At 50.0% G+C, this 21,818-nt stretch overlaps 1 protein-coding gene across 1 annotated transcript in view; it reads right to left on the minus strand.

Moving 5' to 3' along the window:
- Positions 1-21,818, minus strand: part of ZFHX3 (zinc finger homeobox 3) — a 159,303-nt gene that overhangs the window by 37,591 nt on the left and 99,894 nt on the right. Inside the window, exon 4 of the mRNA XM_044255817.1 lies at positions 10,894-11,001. Within this exon, the coding sequence (XP_044111752.1) occupies positions 10,894-11,001 (108 nt within the window). The remainder of the gene's footprint in view (positions 1-10,893; positions 11,002-21,818) is intronic.

Consider the following 21,818-nt stretch of genomic DNA (forward strand, 5'->3'; position numbering starts at 1 on the left):
GTACGAGAATATGCCTAGATGGAGAGAGTAAGACATCCTGGTATCATCAACTTCTCAGACACATCCTTCTGTTTCTATAAAGGGCTTCAAAGAAAATCTGAGTAATAATACTACAGACGGGTGTAACTTGTACTCAGGGAACCGCTGATTATTTTTCTCTTCCAAGTCAGATGTGAACTAGATGGGCCAACACTTTGGAAATGCAGAAGATCTTAGGTATTGCTGTTACTATTATTATTATTATTTTGCTTTTTATTTGGAAAGAACTACAGATTCCCAGGAGGTTGCACCCACCGTGCAGCCAGGCCGGGTGTCTCTATCCCTCGTGTTACCTGTAGCCGGTGTTCAGGCGAAAATTTCTAGGCCTTCATTCACGCTTCATGGTGACACCCTGTCTCTCCCACCAGACCTCTTTCTCACTTCCAACCCTGCCATCCAAGAGGGTACTTGCCAAGACTCAGGGCTTGCCGAACTACTGCCTTTCGGGAAAGCTCAGTATCTTCTGCACCCAGCGGGGGGCTCAGGACCTGCCATTCAGTTGAAGGAGAAAGAGTTCTCGAAACCCCATGCATGTCACAAGATCACAGCCCCAAGGTTCTCAGACTCAAGTGTGAGTCAGAAATCCCTGGGAGGGCTTGTTAAAATGCGATAGCAGGCCACGCCCCCCAAAAGCAGTCTGATTCAGAGAATTTGCATTTCTAGGGAGTTCCTGAGTGATGCCCTGAACTTTCAGAACTGCCCTCAGTCAGTCCCTGCGTCCCGGAGCCGGTGGGGACCACAGTTACAAGCGGGGCCGGGCAGGTGTAGGTGGGTCTGCCCGTCCCCCCCAAATGACCGCTGCGGACCAGACACTCTCATCCTCTCTGCTCCCGGAGGGCAGCTAGGCCTGGTCTCCAAGCTACGTGTTTTCCTCCTCAGGCCAAAGGTCAAAGACTAAATGTGGCCACCCCTCAGGAACCCTGCCTGCTCTAGAACAAGTGGAGACACATTTTCCAAGCCAGAAATTCAGAGGACTAGCCTCCATGTGCTCTGTTATCCTGTTGTATAACCCAAAATAACCACAGACCACCTTGCCTAGGAAGTCTTGTTCTTTCTATGTGTCCTGGAGAACCTCTGTGAAAAGAAGGCAGCCGGCCGTGGGCTCTTCCCGCTCTGCAGAAGGAGGAAGCACCTTTTCATCGCTGGCTTGCCTGGTCCTGGCACCAGCAGGCCTCACCAACCCCAGGTCCCCTCTGCTTCAGCGCTGAGGGGGATGCAGAGATCCACACGGGCTCCTGCGCGCCCGCGTCAGCAGGCTGGGAGAGCGGGATCACGCTGTGCTGCAGGGCCTCTGCCTCCCCAGTAAGCAGCCTCGCGGTGGACGGGTGGGCCTGGGCAGACTGGTAGCTGCCTGCTCTGCATCTCTGGGGAGGAAACAGGGCTGGGCCCTACATCAGCGGCATCAATCTGCTACACTAATTCCTTGCTGAAACATGCATCAGGCTGCTTAACTGTACTGACTTGAGCTCGCGAAAGGACACCCCACAATTCAATCTGGAGACACCTTGCTCCCCGTGCAGCAGGTATGGGAAGGGACCACCTTTACAGAAAGAGCCACCAGCTACCACCTTTTAGACCAACAGTGGCTGTCTGTTTATTTAATAACTTCAAGCACTGGGCTGCCACCATGTGTTTGGCTTGTGTGCCCGAGGCTGGGGGGTCCGGGGGCCAAGCCATGTCTTTTCACTTTGAGGTCTTTGTCAGCCTGTCCACTTCCGGCCTCCTGTCAGCTCCCCACTACCCCCCCCCCCGCCCCCCGGTATCCTAGTTTCCTCTGGCACAGCCTCCTGAGGTGCCCACAGATGCCCTCTGCAGCCCTGGTCACTGTGTCTCTGAGGATGGAGGGCCACAGCGGGGGGCGAGGGAGGGGCTGCGCTACCACTGTGTCCCCTGGATGAATTACAGGGATTTGGAGAAAACCAGGGCAGAAAGGACCTCAGAGACCCTTGCACTGACAGAACACAAGTCCAGAGGTGTAAGATGTAGGTCAAAACAAGGGCGCAATGTGGGTCATTCAGAGACTAGGTCAAAGTTAATTAACAGAAGTTCACCGAGTCCCCATCAAATCCAACATTAATTAGGCGAGTTAGGGTCCCTGGGCCCCAGCACAGCGCAGAGTCCCAGAGATGGGAATAAAACAATACTTCTCCAGTTTTTCCTCTGTCTCAAACCTATCTTCCTAAAATACTCATGAAATTTTCAAAAAGAAAGCGAACTTGTGAAAATGAACACATCAAATCCAGGTCCGAGCATAGTGACAGGCACCAAGAGCTCTGAAGTGAACTTCCCAGCACCCTTTCAAATCAACTTCCCCCATGATCCGCCCAGGGATGTTTTTTGTTTTTTGTTGTTGTTGTTTGGTTTTTGTTTTTATTTGTTTGTTTGGGTTTTTTTTTGTTTGGTTTTGGGGTGGTTTTTTGTTTTGTTTTGTTTTGTTTTGTTTTGCTAATTCAGGTTCAGGAGGATGGTATGAGAATCTGTACTTGGGGAAGAAAGACAACATCACTCATGTCCCCTGCAAGGGGTGGGGAAATGGCAACGATTCTCTTTTCCCATGTGGGTTTAAAGGACCAAGAGACTGGAAAGGTCTCGTCTTGGTATTCGGCACAGTACAAAGAAAGGGGAACCCCAGCCGTATTTGCATCCCTACTTTTCTCCGTACCCCCCGAGTCCCAGGTTGGCTCAGAGCATTCCGAAGGACTGGGAATGGGGTGGGGTGGGGCTGGGGCTTCAGTACACCTTCGGGGACTCCCTCAGAACCGATGTTTCTCACCTGCTGTTTTCCTAGGACCGAGTTCCCTTTATACAAAGGCCTCAGGCCCCCTCGCTAGGTGACGAAGCGCAGCGGTTCCCAGAGCTGACCACGCACTGGCTCCCAGCCTGGCTGTGTGACCTCCAGCACGGGACCCGACTACGCCGAGCTCACAGTTCCCTCATCTGTCAGTGGGATCACGGTGTCCGCTCCTAGGGTTTCTGTGACGCTGGCGAGACGGCGGGCATCCAAAGCCTACCACAGAGTCCAGCACAGAGCGCGAGGGCTTGAACACCGCTTGCTGTGGGGTCATTTTTAGCAATATCTCGGGAAAGGACACCGGTCCATGAGACGCCTGGTTTTTAAAGAAGCACAGATACCCTACATCTGTCATTTCCCCATATTAACATGGAGCAATCGTACTGACCCACAGGGTTGCCATCTAAAAAGCAGAAAGCAGAATGACTTGGATTTGAAAATGTTGATGGTCACGTTATTTCACCAAACCGGTTGTTAATGAAACATTCGAACGGTATCAAGCACTCGCTAAGTGCCAGAGATTACAGAAAAGAACGGATGCCACGTTGAGGGGAGATGGAGAGGCAGATCCCGGAAGACTCTGAGGGCAGTGGAAATATATAACGTGATAAGTGATGGATATATGTCAGTATATTTTTGTTCAAACCCACAGCACATATAATACTAAGACTGAATCCTAAGATAAACTATGACTTTGGGTGATTTCTAAGGTGTCAGTGGTTCATCACTGGTTTAAAAAAAAGTTCCCCTTTCTCTGTACTGCGCCAAATATCAAGATGAGACCAGGTGAGCGATGTTGATTATTGGGGGCGGGGGGGGCTATGTATGTATGACTATGTGGACACAAAGGGTATATGGGAAATCTCTGAACCTCCCTGTCAGTTCTATTGTAAACTTAATAAAACTGCTCTAAAAAAGGTAAGTCTTATTAAGCAAACAAACAAAAATGAATGAATGCCACAAAGTTCAGATCATAAAGAGTCACAATCCTCTCTGACAGCTAGAGAAACAGGATTGTCAAGTCCTCTCCTCCAATCTTCACATAATAAGAGAAAGCTGCCACGTTCTGTGTTTTTCAGCTTTATGACGTGGGGGATCTATCCCTTATGACCCACAAGGCAAATTGGGGTTTGAGCACCCACCTGGCACCTGGTATTCGTGACCTATGGGTCATACTTCTCTAGTCTGCAAAACAGAGAGAATGCTGGGTCGGGAAGAATGTTACAGCCTCATGAAAATTGCTCAGATATCCCTGAGAACATCACTATGGTGAGTTTTGTTGTTGTCGTTGTTGTTGTTTTAAATCATGATCAAGATTCTAATGACAGAAGTGCTTCTCCCGTCAGCACGAAAGCTCGGACTGAAACAAAGGCCAGAGTCCCATGGCCCCTTTGCAGGAGTACTATGCAAATCTGTAAGGTATCTTCTACAGCAATGCAAAATGATTTGCTCCTTAATCGACATTTCCACTGCCCTCGGTCTATACCTTGATGAGCAGCTCATCATACTACCACAGTTACGTGATTACATCTGCTGTGCCTTCTAGAAAGTGAGTTCCTTACTTTTTTGCATCTCCCGTATCTGCCTTAGATTATCTCCGCTAATTTTGTTACTGCATGCAAAAATATTTGCTCAACTGATGTGGTCCCTTTCCCTCTCTTCCAATTTACAATATAAATTCTCAAAGCCAAGACCTCTGAATTACTGGAATTCAGGCGAGTGCAGATATACACCACACCCTATGTCTATTTTTGCTTCCCAACATAAAAATAGTTTGAATGGTTTGTTTCCAATTGTGAGGCAGAATTCTGCCTTCAGTCACTTTAAACAGCCAAGTTCTACTGAAAGAGGCCTGGAAAAAAAAGGAGGGTGGGGAGTGGGGGTGGGGGAGGGGAACGGAGGACTCTGGAAAAGCCCACAGAGCTGCACAATTCCCATCCGTGTGTGAAACGTAAAACCGAAAACGGTTTCCGTTGGCAGGAGTGCGAACCACAAAGGAGCCAGGCGAGCCAGGCTCCCAGCATTCCCTCGCACACACCCTACTGCAAAGACAAATCTACTTTGGGGTGAGGTAGAAAAACGGGACCAAATGCCAGAAGGACACAGACTCAGGCTGAAGTCCCTTCTACAGACGTGTGGTGGTGGCGGTGGTGGAGAGCCTGGTTTCCAGCCAGAAACAGAGCCGGGGTGGGCAGCACTCAAAGGCAGCCCCACCAATCTCCAGGGGCTCCTCCCCCGCTGCCCTCGGGACATGGGGCTCTGACAACAGCGCAAAGCACCCAGTCACACAGGACCAAGTGAGAGTGTGTGGAGCTCTGATGCCCCACCAAGAAAGGCAGCCTGGGACTGTCCCACCGTCCCAGAGAAAGCCCAAGGGACCTATCTGCACCCCTGGTGCAGCTCCTGACCCACGCCATCTCAGCTGGTGGGAGACTAGGGAGATCCTGGCAAGCGACCTGCATTCCAACCTTAGAAATTCTTCTTCTCGAAGGTGCTCCTGTACAGCTCTTCCTCCCCCCCATCACATTTTTTTAAGGAATTCCAGAACTGCAAGAACCTCCTTAGTCCAAACCTGCCATTTTTCAGATTTTCAAACTGAGGACCACGGACCTAAGGCCATGCGGCTCATCTCAGCAGCAGAACCAGGCCCCGAGCCCAGGGGCTTCGGACTCCCAGCAGGCCACTGCTTCTCCAAACCCAGAATGCTCCCTCTCCACCAACACTGGCTTTTGCTGTAATGGACTCCATTTGGGGGGCGGGGGGAGAAGGGTATTTTTTCAGCCCCTTTCCATTCTCTGTCCACAGATGACCCTGTAGGCACTCAGTTCCCATCCGATGGCATCCTTATTTATACGAAGTTGTAAACAACAGGGGGAAGAGGGGGAGGGCGGGTAATAGATTTCCACCAGGATGTGCCTGACCTGCTTTTTTTCAACCTCGGTAATTAGAAAGGCAGTGCGTCTGCAGGAATTACTCATATGCCGCAAGAGCCGTACACTATACATTTATGTTAAACATGTCAAACCCGATTGAAATCATGCCTGCCAGCACCATATTCCATAAACACACTTTTCCCCACACAGCCGCCCAGACCTTGCCGGCCCGTTAATACCTCCTCTAATAGCAATCTTCCATAGATTCAAATCAGGGACGCTCCATTGCACTAATTGCTTGGTGTTAGGTGAGCACCATGGGTTTAAAAAAAAAAAATTAATAAAATAAAACCCCTTCGGGCCATTCCCCTACAAAAACAACACTCAAACTATAATTGTGACTCAAAATTTTCCAAAAATACAGGCCCGGATTATCAGTGAGGGACCTCTGAAGCATTATCATGTTGGTACGGCCCCATCTTTGTGTTTGAAAGCACCAACACCCCCTGGTCATCTTGTCTCAAATTAGGTTAACTAGACCCGGTTTAGTGCTCTGTGGCTGGAAACCATGGCGGCTACAGGATTTAAATAACCATCTTGCTATGATTCTTTGCCAAGAGTTCAATTTTTCCCCCTAATTATTGGTGATAAAGCATCACATTAATTGTATATCACTTAATTTATAGCAATTAACGGTTGATTGGATAATCACTGCATTAATTATTGTTCAGTTGCCGACACTGGGGCCTCTTCAATCTAGAACACACACTTTTAAATCCACACTGCTATAAGAGAACAAGGGATCATTTTCATGTTTCACAAGAGAAAAACCACAAAGTTGGATGGTGGAAACTGCTATGCATTAGGAAGGAGACTTAGCTTCAAAGAACCTTTCTGCACCCTCTGTTAGCCCACAAGAGTACATCACGCTCTCCCCGAATAGATGGGATCTCTGAAGGGTTTATCACGGGCCACCCCCTGCCATCATGGAGCCCTCAAGAGCCCGCATGATGGAACGCAGGGGGTGATGGTGGCCGTCACCCGTCCATGTTTTACAGATGAGATGCTCAAGGCTTCAAGAGGCCAACGCCATTCACTGAGTGGTACACTTCGCCAACCTGCTTTCAGATAGAGCAAGGCATGGACTTACAACGAGGGACAATCCCCTCATCCGTGTCCGTCTAGCTGGCTGTCACATTACTGTCACTGCTGTACAACTCTGGGAGAATGCTAGTCTCCACACGCCGAATGGAGACGAAAGCCAGATTGAATGATTCTGCGGAAAAAATCCCATTCCTGGAGAGACACTGGCCCGGTATGAGCGTGGGCTCCGTCCTAAGCAGCAGGGCTGGTCTGCAAATCTGAGCCTCGCTGAGTGCCTTTTGGCAACCTGTACAAGCTCAGCTGTGCCAGGCTCAGTTTCCTTCTCTGCACAATGGCGGGGGCCCAGGGGTGCGGGGTGCTGCTTACAGCATCTGTCTCACAGAGGGGCGGGAACCCAGTGAAATAACATGGGTCAAGCAGAGCTTCCCGACTCTCTTTCCCATCGTGGCGCTCACAGAATACGATGGCAAGTGAGTATGGGCAAATGAAGCCAACTGACCCCGGCTTTAGCAGCTCCTACCACCCCTGCCCCCCTCCTCCTGTGCCCCGGGCCAACTCAAGGGCTATAGAGTTGCACCTGTGCACCTGTGCGCCATTCCTGGCACGCCTGCTGGGAAGGACCGGGCACGGCGCACGAGAACCGTGCCTGGCACCCAGGTAGAGCATAGCATAGCCTTAGTAAGAACTGGGAACGCAGCATAGCTGGGATGCATCCTTTCAGAGGCAGTGTTGCTCCCCCTGAGTATCCAGAGCTGCACTGTCGAGATTTAAAGAGCCACATTTCAACTAATTACAATGAAATAAAATAGAAAATTCTGTTCTTCAGGGGTACTGGCCACACATCAAGGGCTTAAGAGCCACCATGGCTAGTGGCTACTGGATAACTGCACAGGATAGCAGCAAAACCTCTCCATCAGCCCAAGGAGGTCTGTGGGATGGCCCCGATCTATAGCCACACCGTCCTAAGGATGACAGCTCTTCCCGAAAGCCCAGGGGACTGCTACATCCCCCAAAAGCAAGGCCTATCACCTCATGGAACCTGTGATCAGGGGAACTCTGCCCAGCGCCCTGCACGAGGTAGCGACCCAGTCTCTGACCATGGGGTGGACACTGCTGGGATTCAAACCATGGTCCTGCCCGCCCTGCTGTCGCTTGAGGTCAAACACCTGACACCTACAATAAAAGAAGCCCAGAGAGGGTGGCCCACGGACACCAGAAAGGACACCCGGAGTCCCCTTCCAACATAAAAATAAACGACTAAAAATTTTTAGTGAAGATTATCCATTCCGGCACAAATCCCAAACTACATAATCAATAGCTGAGAAAATGCCAATTATCCAGGCTCATTTGAAATATTATTAATCTGCACCATGAGCGGCCACTAATCAACAGTACAAATTGTGAAATCACTATTTATTTATTTGCTGGGAGGAAGCACTCCCCATCACATTTAATCAGATAGGAACAGCTCAATTTAGGGCATAAATGGAACAAACGTAATTTTTTTTTGTTTTTTTCTGTTGTTGTTGTTGTTGTTGTTGTTGTTTTTTATAAAAGAGTAAGGATCCCAAAGAAAACTGCGAAGAGGCTGCTGCTACCTGTATCGATTCCAAGAGCAAAACGTCTCAAGCACCTTAATAAAGCCTGTCATTTCACACTCAGACGACGTAGACCAAATTATGCTTCAGGTCAAAAGAGGGCGGTTCGCAGGAGTCCGGGAAGATTTTTCCCTTCTCTCTTTACTACTACGGGACTGGTAAGGGGCACCTCTGAGTCACTCTTCCACAGTCTCTGTCTCGTCTCGGTCTTCTGGGGATGAGGTGCACCCGCTGCTTGCGCGAACGAACGAACGAATGGACGAATGAGGAAGTGGCGCTTTAGTAAAGACGCTCGTCTTCACGGGCTCCTGGTGGCCCGGCACGTGCGCCGCCTCTTGCGAGGACACACGCCCACTGAATTCGAAACACCCAGAAGGCCGTTTAGTTGAACCGCCCTCAGCAAAGCTTGCCCTGAACTGATTCGGGCACGAGAGGAGCCCAGGAGAGGGGCCCGGTACGGGGCCTGGCGCACAGGAGGAAGTTCGCAAACGGCAGTCACGCCGCGTCACTGACTCGGTGTCCTTAGCGCACACCGAGCACGCCACGCCCCACACAGACGATCCAGTAGGTTCTTACGCGCTGCTCCCCCTCCACTTCTCAAAATTCCTTGAAGCCACAGGTTGCCTGGCGACAGTTTCACCTTCACAGGAAAGGACCCGAAGAAAAACTGCTACTAGTCGTCCTCATCTTATTTAACCAAATTATTGAAACAGTACAACAAAAACCTTGCTAATATAGAGCCTCCTGGAGGCCAGGCACTGTTCTAAGAGCCTCAAATTCAAATAATCGTCACAGGGATCCTCTGAAAGTAGGCACTATTTTTAATCCCCACCTCTGGTGAGAAACAGAGGCCCGGAGACGTGAAGTCACATAACTAGGAAGTGACAAGGCCGGGATCAGCACCCAGGGACCCAAACTCTGAAAACAAAGGACAGACGGCCTAGAAGGTTACTTGGCCTTCTAACGGTGCGTGTGAAATCCTCTCGCCTGGGTCACCTCTGTCTGCAGTTCTGTATCCACGTCGCCTTGACAGTGGGGCAGAAGGCTGGGTCTCGGGCGGTGTCAAGCAACAACAGCGCGATCCTCCCCATGATGAAGGGCTCCGAGGAGAGACATCTGCTTCCTACCTCCCGGCCTGCCCTTGCTTCCCGTCCCGGGGTGCTTGGCACCCCCATCCCTGAGTGTCTCTCAAGTGTGGGCCTCTGGCCACCACAGTTAGAAAGGGGACGGTTTCGTTCACCCGGCTGCGGGGACACCCTGTCTCTGTGTCCCAGGAAACACCGAACAGACGCCTCGCGACTCCGCCCCTTCCCTCCTGAAATTTGGAAGCTGTTAAGCTGCCTCTCAAATTTCTCTTTTACAGACTGAATAGCCTCAATTTCTTCAGCCTCTTTTCAGAGGCAATATTTCTCAGCCTTCAGTGATTTTCATTGCTCTCCCCTGGCCTCTCTCCAAGATTCTGTATCTTGTTTAAATAGTGAAGGCCAACACTGAACATGATTTAAGAACAGTCGTGCCTGGAAAAGTAACAAAGGCCCAACCAATACAGACTCTAGAAGGTAAATATTTTCTTGAAAAAACACAAAGTATTACAATATTAATAATGGGAGGCAGTAAGAATTAGGTTGACCAAATAAAATAATTTCTGTTGCTTGTCATATCATTTCCTCTAATAACTGTGGTGGTTTCTGGGAGACTCCCCTATCCCGAGAAGTCTCAGAAACAACTTTGCTCCTCCTCAACACAAGCTCAACTTTTCTTCTCAGCCTCGGCTCTTCTTTCCTCCGATACAGCAATCCTATCATCTCGAGAAGTGGCTATTCCCCTTCTCACAACACCAAGTTTTCCAGAAGCAGCACTTCCCTGACTTCAACGACTTCTGCTTTTGTTAACACGTCCTGCTGCGCTGCCTGCCTCTCCCAGGGCGCAGGAAGAGTCGCATCAAAGGCGACGCACGCAAGGAGGAGCCACGGAAGAAACGTGGAAAACATGGAAGCCCTTGGCACAGAGCTAGACAGCGGGATGCTCCATAAACAAGCTGGTCTGGCGGCCATTTTAGGAAATGCTTTAAAAATTCTTGAATATAACCTAAGAGAAGGAGAATGAAGCAGACCACTCAAAAAACCCAAATCCGGGCATCTGAGTGGCTCAGTCGGTTAAGCGGCTGCCTTCGGCTCAGGCCATGATCCCAGGATCCTGGGATCGAGTCCCACATTGGGCTCCCTGCTCAGCAAGGAGCCTGCTTCTCCCTCTCCCTCTGCCTGCTGCTCTGCCTACTTATCTTCTCTCTCCATCTCTCTAATAAATAAATAAAGTCTTTTAAAAAAAATTTAAAACAACAACAACAACAAAACCCCAAATCCTTCTCCCTGCTGTACAGAACCGACAATCTTTCTGGGTACATGAAGGACGCGTGTGCTCTCTGACTGGCCAGCCTCAGGGTCCCAGGGGAGACATGTCGGGGGTCTGGGGGCCGCACGCACGCTACCTGTCCACTTGCTCTGATCCTTCTCGACTCCCCCCTCCTGGTCTTTAGCGAGCTCCTCTGGGTCAGCAGCCGCGTCACTGGGGCCTTCAACATCTTCCACGGCTTCTTCTGAAAGAGAAGAAAAACAAAACGTAAAAGATCAGAAGTGGGACAGAAGATGAAGGACTCTTGGCTCTTGGCTCCTGCTCCAAAGAATTACCGACGACCACAGCACACAGATGCTCGACCACAGCACACAGATGCCCCCCCACCGTGGTCCCCGCAAGGCTGACTGTACTTCGGCTGCGCCAAGATCTAGGTAAGCCGCGGGGCCTTCCCGTCCCTGCTAACTGGGATGAGACGGACTCGCTCGAGACGTGTGGACGTGAGGTATTTCCAGATGGATTCTGAATGCCTCATTGGAGCTTTTAATATTGGAAAGCCAATCTTGCTGAAGAAATAACTCCATCTAAATTCCTGAAGTTGCATGCAAGTGTTTTGCACTTGAAAACTGCAAAAAAGGAGCCCCATGTCGGCTCCTGCCTAGCCCCAACCGCAGCACGTCCTGGACCGGGCCCAGACCAGACCCTGTCGCTGACCCTTCAGAGGCTTGGCAGTGAGGGTGCACATGGCAGATGGTGACAGGAGGTGTTGCTGGGTTTTGGTGTGTCTGTTTTTTAACAGTCGCTCACGGTCTCAAGGATCACAGAATATCAGTGATAGGATTTCATTAATGTGAAGAGTTCTAGAAAACAAACAACATCTGTACAAACAACATCTGTAGGCATGCCAGGTGTCCGTGGCGAGAAGCTAGATTTGTAGAGAAAGGGAAAAAATGTGCAAGAGAACCATATATTTTCCTTTTGAAGTCAGTCCACTCTTTACCGACCCCTGGTTTAAAACTAGTCATGGAAATTCCTTCCTGCTCAACACATAACGCTTTGGGTGAAGACAGAAGAATGGTCACTTCCAACACGAGCCTACTCCTGAAGTAAAACACGACCTGCCCAAGCGGGAAGGCAGAGGCTAAGATACGCTGCAGATGCTGAGGGAAAGGAGGTGAGACATTTCTCTCCTGCTCTCTGGCCCTCGGGGTCATCACGCAAAACACTCATTAAGGACGGGTTAAATAAATGAATAAGACAGGCTAACCAAGGTGGCTTCATGACGACATTATCCGCAGACTTTGAAGAGCACAGCTCCCTGGGATGAGAACCTGGATGCTCACATCCGTTGCCTGGAGCTGCCACCGGCCCGGATGTACAGGGACCAGGTGCTGGCCTTGGGGCTCTGACCAGTGTCACCCTAGGTCTCTGGAGCCACCACCCTGCCTTTCAGTGTTTCAAGGTGTTATCCTCCCCAACCCTGCAGAAAATAGCTTCTAAATGTCATCACGCAAAGGAAGTAAAAGCAGTTCAGAGTAAAATGACCTCAGAGGGTTTATAAAACACTTGAGGAAGAAAGTATCTATTTAGAGTCTGATTTTCCTAAATTTTTCCCAGAAAGACAATGGAAGTCCAAGGACTAGAAAATCGAACGTGGGGTCGGGAACATTCTTTCTTCATTCCCACCAAGAGAGGATTTGTGAGGCAGTCACAGGAAGCAGATGAAATCAAAGAGTGCTTATTTTCATCCCCAAGTAAGAGGCCTCCACATCTACTCTGTGTATTTCCCTTTTGTCTTACTGCGTAGTAAAGTTAACAGCAAGTCTCCCATACCCACCTCAGTTCAGAGAAAACTCAGGCAACCACGGTCAATCTGATATAAGTGCCATATTAACACTATACATCGTCAAGTAGAGATAAAAACATTCTATACAAGTGTTAGTCGAGAATAACAACCAAGTCACACGGTGTGACACATATGCGGTCTTTGTTATGTCCGGGCAGGGTGTTCAATGCACATTTTTAACACTTTTGATAAAACTGTTCAACGCTGTAACTACAAAATCCATCTTTGAACGGTGATACCAGAATTCAATCCATCGGTATTAAACTGGGTCTACCCAAAGGAGCTAGAATGCTTAAAATACAGTCCTGTGTCCCAGTCCATGGTGCGACTCAAACTCTCCATAGCGAGGAAGGTATTAATCGTATTTGATTATACAGAGATGGCTGAAATGGCCCCTCCTGTCCACCTCACTCACACACACATTCACAGACACACACACACACACACACACACACATACACACACAGAGTCACCTTAGATGGACACAGCCCAACACCTACAAAACAGACAAGATCCCGATGTGCTGAACGGCGTCGGAGGGGCTGCTCTGCAGAGGAGGGAAGGGACTGACCCACGGGGAGGCCTCCTCCAAGGCCAGCACCGCTCTCCTCCACAGCATGTGGGCCGCAGCCATCGGAGCACAGAGTGAGGAGCTCACAGTCGCTCTGGCACAGACCCCAGTCCTCTGAGCCTTTCCAAACAAACCTTATTCAGAAGATACAGAGAGTGAAGAATAAGCACATTGTGGATACGACGAGCAAGGAAACCGCACAGTGCTTTGTGAATATTCCCGGAGCCCTCACCCGACGAGCCTCGTGGGTTCTCTGCTTTCTTCCCTCCCTGCCCTACTACAGGCAGAAAAATGAAGGCAGCTCAGTTCCAAGGAGAGGGCAGAGGACAGAGGTGAATTCAGGGACTTTTTTGTTTCTCCCCTTTCTTATTTTTAGGACTTAAATATCAAATCCTCTTCTTTTTCAGTTCCTAGGTTTAACGTTATCATTTGTCACTCATTCACTGAAAGGCTGTTATATGGTTGGTGGGAGGAGAAATGATCGAGAAACTCCTGGACAGCTTTCTTTACAAGGGGGTCAGAGTCGTCACCCCCAACTGAAAGCCGGGTCCGATCAGCTGAGCAGGCACTTCCCTGCAGTTCCACCTTTGACCTACAGGTGTCGCCCTCTGCATGGCGAGGCCTGGAAGGGCAGCTAGCTGCAGGAAGCAGACTCTGTCTGGGCCGCCCAACCTGAGCATGTGGAAATAATATACGTCTTCAAGTGAACTGTCTGGTCCTGGGGAAATAAAATAGGACATTCATAAGCAGTTACACCATCTGTCTTTATACCATCATCATCAACAGCAAGAGGAAAAATAGCTCTTTAAAATGGATGAAAGCCCAGGCTGACAGTAACCAGAAAACTGAGCTCTGAATACCATAAAGGTAGAGAAATGATGAAAAAACAGAGATACAAACTATGAATTTGTCTGGATGGCTCAGATCCACAATGCTTTGTGCGCAGGGTATGTTTTGTTGGTTCCCCAAACCTACAGAAATGCCCACTCACTAAGACCCAGGGCTTTGGGCACCCAAGGAAGGGCCTGGTCTCCCCGCACTGGAACCACATGGGGACCCGGGGAGCAAAGGCATCCACACTCCGACCTCCTGGGGCTGGTTATCTAGGCCTTCTTCCCTTTAGGAATGTATATTTGACACCCACGAGCTGATGGAGCAAGGAGGGAGTTGGGCAATTTCTCCCAGATCACAGATTGCATTTTCTACCCATGAAGTCAGTGGCAACTGGCTGGGGGTCATTATGGAAGTCAATATTTTCCCCCCTAAATAATATCGGCTACTGACAATGGGAACAAGTAGAGACTTGATGAACCGACGATCCGCTTTTATGTGGAAAATCCTGTCTTTCCCTCAGTTGACTAAGTCGCTTCCCTTCCCTAAGACACACAGCAGCGACTGCGCCACTTTTAAGGCTGGATTAGACAAACCAAAACCATCTTTTCCCCAGGAGTTGAATACTATCTCAGAACCAAGCAAAACACACCAGGATTGTTTTCTCAAGGGCAAAGCCAGGACCGGGATGAGGCAGTCATCTCGGCTACCTATGCCCTGCCTGTGCCTGGCAGGGGGCAGCCCACCCGGCACAAGCAGGTAAGAAGGTCAGCTTTTTAGAAGACTCCAGAGACCACGACCCACCCCTACCGCAAAAGGCGACTTTGATGGGTACACCCACAGTGGCCCTCAAATGAGGGCACCCCTTCTATTTGAATGTATTTTCCTGTTGAAGGGCTAGAGAACCAGCAGCAAATCTTGAATCACTGTGAGGTCTTCCTGATATCCCTTCTGCCTTCGATCCCCACATAAAACAGTGGCTGCAGGTATTTAAAAAATCTCTTTCCATCCCTGTCTCCTTTTTACAACTGCTTCTCCCAGACAGCACTTACTGGCACTCGGGCCAAAACCAGCCTCCTCACGCCTGTCTCCTGGCTGAGCGCACAGCCCTCGGGTGGAAGAATTGTGGCAGACAAATATATTCTAAAAGGACAGGGTTCCTGGGGCACCTTAGTTTTTTGAGGTGATGAAACCACAGCTACGGAAAATTTCCCTTCAGTCAGGGTGGCTTTGTTCACCACAAATGCAAACTGTTCTCTGAACCTACCTTGTGCTTAGCATGCTGGCGAGGGGGACCGCCTAAATCCCCAGCGTGCGGTGAGATCTGCTCCCGAAGGAGGTGTGTGAGCGCCGACTGGCAGCCCCGTGGTGATTTGCAACAATTTCATGACCAACCTGGAAACCGGTGTATGAGCAGCCCGGGCAGCAGCGAGAACAGAGGTCATGGTCGGCGCTCGCCACCCCCCACCAGTGTGTTCCCCAAGAAGACCTGTGGAGTGGGGGGATCCAGTCCTGCTTCCCGAGTACCTGGGGCCCCGGGCCACGCCCATCGGGGGGTCCTTCACAAACCACTTTCAGACTTGTAGGAAGGGGAGTCAGTCAATGACTACGATGAGTCCCTCTGTTCCTAACTCCTAACAGGTGACGCGGTTCAATTCAAACCTCCCCCCAAACCTGACAAAGCCCCAGGAGTGCCTCGATGTGACAGAAATTTGGAAATTCTCCTAAGAATCAGGGTGTCTGTACCCCAGGCTCGCAGGTGATCATGTTACTTAAATACTACAACGATCCGGGATCCCTGAAGAATGAAATTATTCTTTCCTTTTCCTTTGGGGTGAGCCATGTTTGAGGGTGGGGGCGAAATAAAGTACGTTCGCCTGTCGGCAGGCTCAAGAGCTGAGAAACATTAGCTGTCGTGAACCACAATCAAATCAGGTTTGAAATATTTAGCAGTGGCTTGGAAAATGCGGTGGTGCAGCTCTGACAGGCGAGATGTGCACAGACACCCACTTTCCATTATAATGGAAATATCAGGCCTGTTCTGAATATGTATAACCCAGAAAAATGTATTGATTTTTCATTCGGCATTAAAAAAAATGAAATAGCCTGCAGCTGTCAAAAGCCTTTTGTTAAAAGCTCATCTTTCCTGGAATGAGGTTTACCAGAAACAAGTTTTAATTGTATATAGGACCTCTTCTTTGAAAAACAAAATAACCAACCGGCCTACTTTGAAGATAGGGTTAAAGCTTTTCCGTTCTCCATTTTCAACCTAATTAACCAAGGACAACCACAGAAGCGAGCGAAAAAGGCCTACAACAGTAGGACCATCAGGAGTACCACGGAGGGTGGCGGCCACTGACGCCGGGGTCTCAGGGTGAGTAGCAGGTGGGACTCTAGGATGTTCCTAGAACTCATCAGCAGGGGCTGCGCTCTGTAGCTATAGATTCAGCAGAGGACACGGTGGCCAGTGTGCCGTCCTTTTGAAATGGTGGTTGGCACAACTGGAAAACAAGGGCCGAACGTGTGCCCGATCCTGTGGGCCTTGAGTTATCCACAAGAAACCTCTCAGAGCTGTACTTCTACGGAATACACATGCTTTATTTTACAAATACAGGTCAAATCAAATGCTACCCTATAAAAAAAAAAAAATGACTGTTAAGGTTGAGACCACTTGCTTCTAATAAGATCCAGTGTGTTGAAATTCTGCTGCAACAGAAACTCGTAGCGGGATATGAGCAGCAATGCTGACGGACAGGCAGCCCTACTGCTCCCAGCTCTTCAACCCTAGTCTCGTCTTCCCTCTCCAAGCCAGGGAGGAAAAGGAAGATGGTAGGATGCTTGTCACCAACTATGTGACCGACTATGTTCTCCCTCCAAGACATTTTGGTAAGCATGATCTCACTGAATGGTGACCACGGGGCCGACCAGTGAGAGACTCTCCATGTGCCCTGGGCTTCTTCCCAACTGCACAGTAACCCCCAGATCCAGAATGTGATAATCCACTCTGTGACATCCCCAAACACATTTTCTCAAACATTCCCTCCAGGGTTTTATTCTAATGGGGTCTCTTGCCAGTCCTGGCCATGTGGCTGGAGACTGCGTAAGACCTAGTTTCGAGCAATTAGGTTTTCTGGTTGACGATATTTGCATGCTGACACATGTAACAGGAAACTTAAACTCTCCCCCCAAAAGTTCCTTGTGCGTAATCACCTGAATATTACTTTCACTTACAGGCAAAACTGGTCCATTCTACTTTCTACATCTTAACAGGGTAGAGATTAATTGTGGGAAATGCCAAATCACAAGATGAAAGGCCCGGGAATCCCAACTAACACTGGCCAGGGGAACATTCTGAAATCCAGCTATCCCAGTCCATGCAGGAAACCTTAAGAAGCAAAGGATGAGGGCTGGGGGGGGGGGGAGGGGGGAGAGAGCTAGGGGGAGGGCGGCGTGAAGCAGGCAGGGGCTCCAAGGCTTCAGGCCTGGAGCACTCATTTAATTCATTGGAAGTGTAATATTCTCCCACCTTCTCGGGATAAGACACCATCTCTTTCCCAACAGACATGAGGACACACAGAGACGACAGGCAAGCTGGCCCCCCCCGCAATCCTGCTTGCCTAGGCCTCTCTCTCCGAAGTCCCTCTCTTGCCTGGGATCTAAGGGACAGAGCAAGGGGGAGGCAGAGGGAGGTCTCGCCTCCAGATGGGCCCTGGTCGTAGGCCCTGTTCATTTTCTTACCAACCTAAGCTCTGCCAGGCCAGGCCAGCCAGCCGAGGCCCCTTCTCTATCCGCTGTGGAGAACAGCCCAGGGGGTCTGACCCAGGGCTGCGGCGGATAATTTTCCCACCCTGGTCACTTTTCAAAAAATAATGTGGCCAAGGTGCTAACTGGTTGTTTTAAACAAAACGGCCTTGTCGAAGGTGATGTTTCTACATGTGGATTTCAGTCCTCTGAGAGAAGAGGGGACGGACGGGAGCAGGAGAGGAAGTGGGGGGCGCGCTTGGCTGGAGATACTCACTCTTCTTCCAGGATGAGCTCTCCCGCACATGGATCCTTTAAGGGATCATTTTACCACAAGACTGTCTTCTGACCACGAGGTGTTCATTTACCAAACGCACCTGGGGCCACAGTGCCTGGTATTTCTGAATGCCGGCCTGAAAGGTGGTGGAGGCCTGCCAGCCCTCGGAGAGGGCCTTCGGGAAAAGCTCTGTAGGAAAACCCAGAGCTGAAGGACCTTGGCCTCCTCGCTGCCTCCACCCTGACCTTGTTTCCTGGCCCCCACCCCGGTGACCCTGCCTTTTGGCACCAGACTTCGAGAATCAACACGCCGAAGGCAACTCCGGGTATTATTAAAATGAATAATTGGAGAATAGAGACCATTTATGCTTTTGTATATTTGAAGATCGTGCCACTGTTTATAGAAACAAGAAAAATGGGGCTCATGTGGCAGGAGGGAGCCTGGGAAGGCCGGGCGTGCTGCAGCCTGCGTTCGCAGCCCCTCCTGGGTGAGGCAAGGTCTGCTCCAACCACAACAGGAGCCTGGGGCGGGGGTGGGGTGGGAGATGGGGGGTTGTGGGGCAGCGTGCGGGGACAGGGAGGGGGGCTGGGGGAGAGTGTCCCTTTTGCTTTGTGCTTAGCTTCACCTCTGCCTTGAGCATTGACGAGAGGGAGCATCTTACGGGTTGATCCAAAGTGGCCATGGCCTATGGAGGCCCCCCGAGAAAACGTCCCCTCCTGGGGCTGCCCTCCCAAGTGAACAGCACAGAACACCACAGCTCCCAGTGCAAACTGCTGCCGTTGGGCAGGGAGGATGGGTCCTGCCATCTTCTCTCTCCCGGGCAAGGCCACTTGGTCCATCTGAACAGTCTGTCAAAACCCCGCTAAAATTAAGGGGGTGGGTGGGGGTCAGGGGAGGAGAGAAAGGGAGGAACCGCCTAGAGCCAGGATCGCAACAAGTTCCATTTATCTGTGTTCTCAGCAAAAGCACCTGGGCTGCCCCCTGCAGAAATGCAGAAAGGATGAAAGCAAATGTGCAGTGACAAAGCACAGGGAACTAAATATGTCCGCGGACTCGCCTGGTGGCTGTTCGCAGGGAGAGTTGGTGCTCGCTCACTCTTTTTTTTTTTTTTTAAAATAACTGAAAGATGTGAGTTCCAGTGTGTAAAACACACACCTAGCCCTGAGACAGCTGTCGGGATCCACCCCGAACCAGCAACCCAGCTCTGTCCCAGAACGTGGAAGGAGCCTGGATTCAGCACGGATTAGCTCTCTCGGATTTCCACAGGGCCAGGACTGCGGCTCTGCTTTCACACATGAAATGGAAAAAGGCAAATTCCCCGAGCATGTTTGTAGCGGAGCGTGATGTGATTGTGTTGTCATTTATGGGAAATAATCGCAGACCCATCTCTCCCCGTCCCCCCCCCCATTTTCCAGTCCAAATAACCATGAAAAATTACACTTCAATGTCAGGGCGACGACAAAGGAGGCGCGCTCTCTGGGAGCTCGGCGGATTTGCAGGGGTTTTTCCTTTCTTTGGACAAAAACTACCTTCAATTGTACTTCATTTAAAACGTGATCTAACAAATGCATTTTGACAAGTTCCTTTCTCTTTTGCTCCTTTCTTTCAAACAGTATTTTGCACAGTTTAACCTCACACCAAACTGGAATGTTCTGGAAAGAAGAGGCATGCAAAATAGAAGGCCCCTGAAACCAAGAAGGGTGTTTTATTTCCCTCTCTGGTAAAAACAAAGTAGTGGAGGAAAATAACGATTCTAACTCAGTATGCTGCTGAGAATGCACGGACGAGGGGAAGAAGTCAGTCACAAGGCCTTCACAACAGAGTGTCTGATGGACAAAGGTGAGAAAAGCCAAGGGTAGAAGACAGACGGCCTTGATGGAGGAAGAAGGGGCTTCATATGCTTGCTCAGTACGACAGGCCATTCCATGGCTTTGGAAGCACAGACTAAGGTGTCCGGGAGTATGGTCAGAATTGTGGGCTCACGCCCACACGGGATGAGGAAGGGAAGCCCCTTGGTGGGGTCCCACTTCCCTGCTAGTCTCCCTCCTCCACAGAAAAGGACATCTTTCACCCAAACAGATCTGCCTGAAAGCTTTTTAATGTTCCAGGTGTGAGGCCTAAGCAGTCCCTACAATCATCTGTCTTTCAGTAACACTCTGCCTGAAATAAACACTGCCAGGCTCCCCTGGTTGGAGGGGAGAAGACAGGACAGATAAACACACATGAGTGATAGAAAGAGTGTAAATAAAAAAAAAAAAATTACAGTTTCCATTAAAAAGGTATCGTCCTTCTGGGTTGAAACAGACTTGGCATGTCAGGGAAAGAGCTTATGCTTAATGCAAAAAAAAAAAAAAAAATCCCATTTATTTTTAATTTGAAAATGTTGGAAACACATGGGTGAAAAGAGTCGAGGAAAGCCTGTAAGTGTACTTAAGCATCTATATACAAATGAAGGTGTTTGGGAAATGAGCAGGATGTACCAGAAGTGATATTAGATGGTGGTGATTAGAACCTAATGGGTCTAAGTGAGACCTTGTGGGATGGCTCTTGTAACGGGACCGTCAAACGCTGATGGATGCAATCTATACGGGAATGACAGCATGGGGACAGAAGGTGGAGGGGAGGCTGGACAAGCCAAGGCCTTTACAACACCGGGGAGACAGGAGGTGACGACGCCCAAGGGAATGATGGACCGTGTGGGCCAAGGGTATGCAGAAAAGCAAGCTGAAAGAGAAACAGGTGAGCATTTGGTTGCTGACTATCAAAACAAACAGTACCCAACCCAGAAAAATAAAGCCAGAGACTCTAGAAGTCCAAGTCACAGGCTGGCACCAATGAGGGGCTGGAATTCCCAGCCTGTTTGTGGCCTGTCTTATGCCCACAGTGTCCGAAGGGTCTGGAGCCTAATAAGAAATCAGCTTGTCCCCGGGAAGCACAGGGTGCATGGAGAAATCCGGGACCACTCCCACCAGTGGGCAGCAGCACTGACGGCCTGCCTGTCAGCGAGGCTCTTGCTGCACACTCGTCAGCCACTTACCCGCCAAATGTGGGCCAAGAGTGGACCCAGAAAAGCACCAGCTAAACCTGTTCTCTGGCCAGACCCGCGCAGGCCAGACGACCGAGGACCCCCACAGATGTGATGGCACCGGGAACTGCAGACACCCACGCTAGAGACACACGTGAACCCTGGAGACAGCCCAGGACGGGGTCTGACACCTCCAGGGGCGCGGGCCTACCCCGCGTTCACTGCCTGGTGCAAGCGGAGAAGAGCCCACCTCCGCCAGAAGCATTTACGGTCACACCAGAGATATTTAAGGACGCGTCTACACAGGGAAAGTAAAAACCTGGGCCATTCTCCAAAACCATCAAGTCCCCCAGCACACTTCAGCCTGAAAACCCAGGCGGCAGCAGCAGTGGCGTGTTTCAGCTGACATTTCCTAGGAAATTGCAAAGAAAGTGAAGCAGGAAGCCGAGGGACTGAGAAAATCCGAAGGTTTATGTTCCAGGGCTTTCCTGCATCCCCATGAGGAAAAGCAGATGGGGCTGCGAAGTTGCTGTCATTTTTAACATGCACCTTGTACAGCTCTTCGGTGCCCAAAGGGAAGAAGAAAATTCTTAGATCTTCTTCCTCCCTTTGAGAAACTTCCAAAGTTATGCCAGTGGTCAAATACAAAGCCTCTAGATTTTAAAAATTTGGATCCCGTTCCATGAAATGTTCTTTTTCTGGCGTTTGACAAAAGACCACCACCACCAGCACATCTGCCCTTTCACGATGATTTTCGCTGAAGTGACCCG

The sequence above is a fragment of the Neovison vison genome, chromosome 7 (assembly GCF_020171115.1).
Source record: "Neovison vison isolate M4711 chromosome 7, ASM_NN_V1, whole genome shotgun sequence".
NCBI lineage: Eukaryota > Metazoa > Chordata > Mammalia > Carnivora > Mustelidae > Neogale > Neogale vison.